At 33.5% G+C, this 5,527-nt stretch overlaps 1 protein-coding gene across 1 annotated transcript in view; it reads right to left on the minus strand.

The window, feature by feature from the left end:
- Positions 1–5,363: 5,363 nt before the first annotated feature.
- LOC102600746 (cytochrome c oxidase subunit 6a, mitochondrial-like) overlaps positions 5,364–5,527 on the minus strand; it is a 5,362-nt gene continuing 5,198 nt past the window's right edge. The window contains exon 4 of the mRNA XM_006360331.2: positions 5,364–5,416. Coding sequence (XP_006360393.1) covers positions 5,382–5,416 — 35 coding nt within the window. The 3' untranslated portion in view covers positions 5,364–5,381. The remainder of the gene's footprint in view (positions 5,417–5,527) is intronic.

A 5,527-nucleotide genomic window follows, 5' to 3' on the forward strand; every position in this document is an offset into this window, starting at 1 on the left:
ACGTAAAAGTTATGCATGCAATAAAAAACAAACAGCATATAAGAACAATCTTACTTTTTTGCAAAAGACACAGAAAGGAAAAATCATGAAGCCGATTCCCACGCCCAAATTCCTTCCACTGTGGGCAAAGAAAAACCTTATTCATCATTTCTCTAACAAACATGGACCCAAGTAGATCTGGGTACCCAAAACTAACCATGTTTAATGATTGTAGATTTCAACGGGAGGAAAGCTAAAGCAATGCTATCTGGACAACATATGCTCCAGGAATATGAGCGGAGATAGAAATAACTTCCTCTCACTAAAAGATTTTAAAGGAGGAAATGTAGCCTTTGGGAATGGAAAAAAATGGAGAAATACAAGGAATTGGAAAATTGGGTCTCAATCTCACCCGAGTAATATATAATGTGTACTATGTGAATGGATTACAACACAATCTACTGAGTATATCCTAGATGTGTGACAAAGGAAACAAAGTGATTTTTGCTACTAATGAATGCAGAGTGGTGAACTCAACCTCAGAGAACTGTTCTCCTTGGAAAAAGGCACAAGAATGTATACAAAACTAATATAATGAGCCCTCTAGAGAACTCGTTCACCTGTCTTAGTGCCATCACTGACAGTTCTCTTATTTGACACAAAATAATGGGACATATCAGCTACTCCACAACGAACAAGCTGATATCAAAGGACCTGGTCAGAGGACTACCTTAAAAGAAACTCAATGGTGAATAAATATGTGGTGCATGTGCTCAGGGTAAACATATAAAATCCTCCTTCAAACCAAAAGCAGTGGTAAGCACAACAAAACCTCTGGAACTGCTTCACATGGATTTGTGTGAACCAATGCATGTGCTAAGTAAAGGAGGAGAAAGGTATATATTCGTAATTGTAGACGATTATTCCAGATTTACATGGACTATATTTTTGGCAACAAAAGATGAGACATACGATATGTTTGAAATCTTTGTGAAACTAGTTCAAAAGAAATTCAGCAGTGAAATTGTCAGCATTAGATCAAATCATGGTTTAGAGTATGAAAACTCCAATTTCCTAAACTTCTGCGCCACAAATGGTGTTGATCACAACTTCTCTGTACCAAGGACTCCACAACAAAATGGTGTGGTGGAACACAAGAATAGAACATTAGAAAACATTGCTCAAACCATGCTGATATCAAGCAATCTACCAAATTTCTACTGGGTTGAGGTAGTAAATACCTTTTGTTACCTTATTAACAGATGCATGATCAGGTCAATATTGAATAAAACTCCTTATGAATTGTTGAAAGGAAGAAAGCCGCATTTGGCACATCTTCGGTCGTTTGGGTGCACCTGCTATGTGCATAACAATGGAAAAGACACAATAGGCAAGTTTGATGCAAAAAGTGATGAAAGAGTATTCCTTGGATACTCAGTACAAAGCAAGGCCTACAAGGTTCTCAACAGAAAAGCGTAATCGAACACTTATGGATATGGTTAGGAGTATGATGAGTAATTACTCATTACTCAAATCATTGTGGATGTATGCTCTTAAAATCGTTGTATATTTATTAAACATGATTCATAGTAAGGTAGTTCCAAAGACCCCTTTTAAACTGTGGACCGGAAGGAAGCCTAGTTTAAGACACCTGCATGTTTGGGGTTGTCAAGCGGAAGCTAGAATATATAATCCACATGAAAAGAAACTAGATTCTCGAACGGTGCATGGTTACTTTATTGGTAGAGAAATCTAAAGGGTATAGGGTTTACTATCCAAATCATAGTTCGAGAATTGTTGAAACCGGTAATGCAAAATTCATTGAGAATGGTGAAGTTAGTGATAGTGTTGAACGACAAAGTGTAGAAATTAATGAGGTAATGGTAAATATTTCATTGCCCATTAATGTACATACTTCCACACCAATAATAAATGTTGTTCCTCTTGTTAAAGAACATTTTAACAATGTTTGAACAACATTTGGTTGAAACACTTCAAGATGGAACTAACTCACAAGTATCTGATGCAAATGAACCACAAACAGTGTCATTAAGAAAATCTCAAAGAGAAAGAAAATCTGCCATTTCAGATGATTATGTGATGTATTTGCAAGAGTCAGATTTTGACAATGAAATTAATAAAGATCCGGTTTCATTTTCACAGGCTATAGAAAGCATTGAGTCTGCTAAATGGATTGATGCCATGAATGAAGAGTTGAGATTCATGGAATACAACAAAGTCTGGGATCTTGTTCAATTACCAAAAAGTTCTAAAAGAATCAGGTGTAGATGAGTATTCAAGACCAAACGCGATTCAAATGTTAATATTGAACGATATAACGCCAAAATTGTTGCCAAGGGATACACTTAAAAAGAGACATTGATTATAAAGAGACATTTTCACCGGTCTCAAAGAAAGACTCATTAAGAATTGTTTTGGCTTTAATTTGGTAGATCATTATGATTTAGAGTTACATCAAATAGATGTGAAACTGTCTTTCTTAATGGAGACCTCGAGGAGGATGTTTATATGGACTAACCAGAGGGTTTCAAAATTAAAGGAAAAGATCAAATGGTGTGTAAGCTAAAGAAGTCAATTCACGACAATGGTATATAAGGTTTAATGATACCATAACATCTTTTGGATTTAAGGAGATCATCGTTAATTGGGGTATATACCTAAAGATCAGTGGGAGTAAGTTTATAATTTTAGTCATGTATGTTGATGACATTTTACTTGCTGCTAATGATTTAGGCATATTGTGTGGGACGAATGACTTTCTCTATGAACTTTGAAATGAAATATATGGGTGAGACATTCTATATGATAGGGATAGAAATATTTCGTGATAGATCACAAGAATTATTGGGGCTGTCTCAAAAAGGCTATATCGAAAGAGTTCTAGAAAGATTTAACATGAACAATTGTTCAGCAGGAATAGTTCCTATTCAAAAAGGGGACAAATTTAATCTCATGCAATGCCCAAAGAATGATGTAGAACAAAATAGAAATGAAATCAATTCCTTACTCTTCTATTGTTGGAAATTTGATGTATGTTCAACTTGCACAAGACCGAAAATTAATTTTGCGGTCAGAATGCTAGAAAGATAGCAAAGTAACCCTGGAATTGATCACTGGAAAGCTGCAAAGCAAGTTTGTGGCATATTCTAAAGCCACAATTCATGCATTATGGCTGCGAAACTTCATTTCAGGATTTGGAGTTGTCGACACCATTACCAAGCCGTTGGAAATTTTTTGTCATAATACTGCAACAGTATTCTTCTCCAAGAAAGATAAGTACTCCTAATGTGTCAAACATATGGAATTAAAGTACTTTACTGTCAAGGAAGAAGTTCAGAAACAAAGAGTGTCACTTGAGAATATTAATACTTATCTCATGATTGCAGATCTGTTAACAAAGTTAGCCTTACAACCAAAGATATTTGAAGAACATGTTCAAATAATGAGCCTTGATTGTACTTATGATTGATATATTTATGATGTTTTATACTCTGAGCTCAATTATGTGTTTCTGATATACATTAATGAATCTCTTGTTTCTCATAATGGTGTATACATTATTGTTTTGAGATATTACAAGATAAGTCTTTATTAGACATTATTGTGGTAGCTTATGAACCTAGTATGATAAGTTGCTAATGTAGTAGTATATGGTAGAAAGTATGTAGCTTTAAATTTATGTACGACCACCATAACTCGCATTAGTAGTTTGTTATATTACGGTATGTGTGATGGACATTATAGAAGATATTTATTGTATACGCACTAATGCTTATAAAATATTAATGTTATATGGTCACTGGGCCAAGTGGGAGAATGTAAGAATAATTTCTTACTTATGGCCCAAGTTTACTTGTGACCCAAGTAATATCATAAATAATATTTAATGAATAATAGATCTCGTCCGTACATTAGTTATTTGATGGACGTACCAAATTAAGTATTAACCTCTATAAATTGGTCCTCCCTCCACCCAATAGGGTTACCATATATTTTCTACAATAATTTCATCGCTGACGATTGTGGTAATGTACAACTAGGGCAAAGAGGTAGAAACTAATTTACGACTAACGCTTCTGCTATTCTCTGTGATGATGTCTTCCGCATCAGGTATGTACCCCTAACGATCTCTATGTAAGATTATAGTATTTAAGATCCTGATGTGTATTAAAGTATTTAATCTTACATTAAATCCTTCAATGATTGTATACGTAATTGGCATTAGTGCATTAGATTGTGTAACGACTAATATATTGTCCTAATTTTGAGCGATCAGTTTTCAACCCCGTGATACTTGTGTTTGTGTAATGTTGAGGTTTCAATCCAAGGTCCATGAGTCAAATTGGTTGAGTTGCTCAATCCAATCCATTTTAGGGTTGGTTATCCAATCATTTAAACGTGAATTATATATAAGTTTACCCGTATGGTCCATCATAAAATATAGATAATTATACTCTCCTAGAATAAATGTGAATTATATATAAGTTTACCCGTATAATCCATCATAAAATATGGATAATTATATTCTCCTTAGAATATGTAAGGATAAAATATAAGGACGTAGAAACTCTAAAAACTACACTTATTATTAGGGTATGTTTAGTTCGAAAAAAAATATCTTTTTAATTTTCCTATGTTTGTTTAACCTACGATTTTTTTTTGAAAATATTTTTCAAATAAACTTACTTTCCTCTAATTTTTAAAAAATAACTTCCATGCATAAAAGTAAGGGAAAATTTTTCAAAACTTCCCTTAATTAAAGAAAATATTTTCCAAAACTTTTCTTAAATTTCACCACCTGATCCAACTTCCAAACTCCGATCCGACCTGACACCGATTTGAAATACATATTTCGACTTCCTGACCTCGACTCAGAATCACTCACTTCCAGAAAAATAATTTCTAGAATAACATGAAAAACCAAACACAGATGAGGAAGGGCGAGGGGTTAAGAAAAAAATCATGTAAAACTTATTTCTTTACGTAATAAGAAATGATGAATAATATGAATATCCCTATTATACATTGGGTTTAAAATTTACATATTATTTCCATATCAAATATGGATCGGATCGACTATTATATCCATTGATTAATTTTCGACCATCCTATATTCCACTCTATCCATTTGTTTGCCACTCTTACACTCAGGCAATAGAGTATAAATAGGTAATAATTTAAACAAACTCTTCCATTTTTTATTTTGTAGAGAGCACATAACGGGCACAATATGTAACACCAGAGAGTACATCACAGACATGGCTTAGTATCAGCATAAAACATCTGAAGTAAATTCAAACACAACTTCGATCGATAATGCTTTTCGTTGAACTTTTTAAAGCTTTCACGGATATATATATATATATATATATATATAGGTTTTAGTGATGCTTCCTCTCGAAAAGGCCATCCGGACCTGCGGGAAGGACCAAAAATATTGTTAGTGAAAACTTACAAGATAACAAAAATACAAGATTACAATTGAAAGAAAAATGAAGAAAACAGAAATCTCTTTAAGGAGATTCAA

Source organism: Solanum tuberosum, unplaced genomic scaffold (assembly GCF_000226075.1).
Source record: "Solanum tuberosum cultivar DM 1-3 516 R44 unplaced genomic scaffold, SolTub_3.0 scf00323, whole genome shotgun sequence".
NCBI classification, from domain to species: domain Eukaryota; kingdom Viridiplantae; phylum Streptophyta; class Magnoliopsida; order Solanales; family Solanaceae; genus Solanum; species Solanum tuberosum.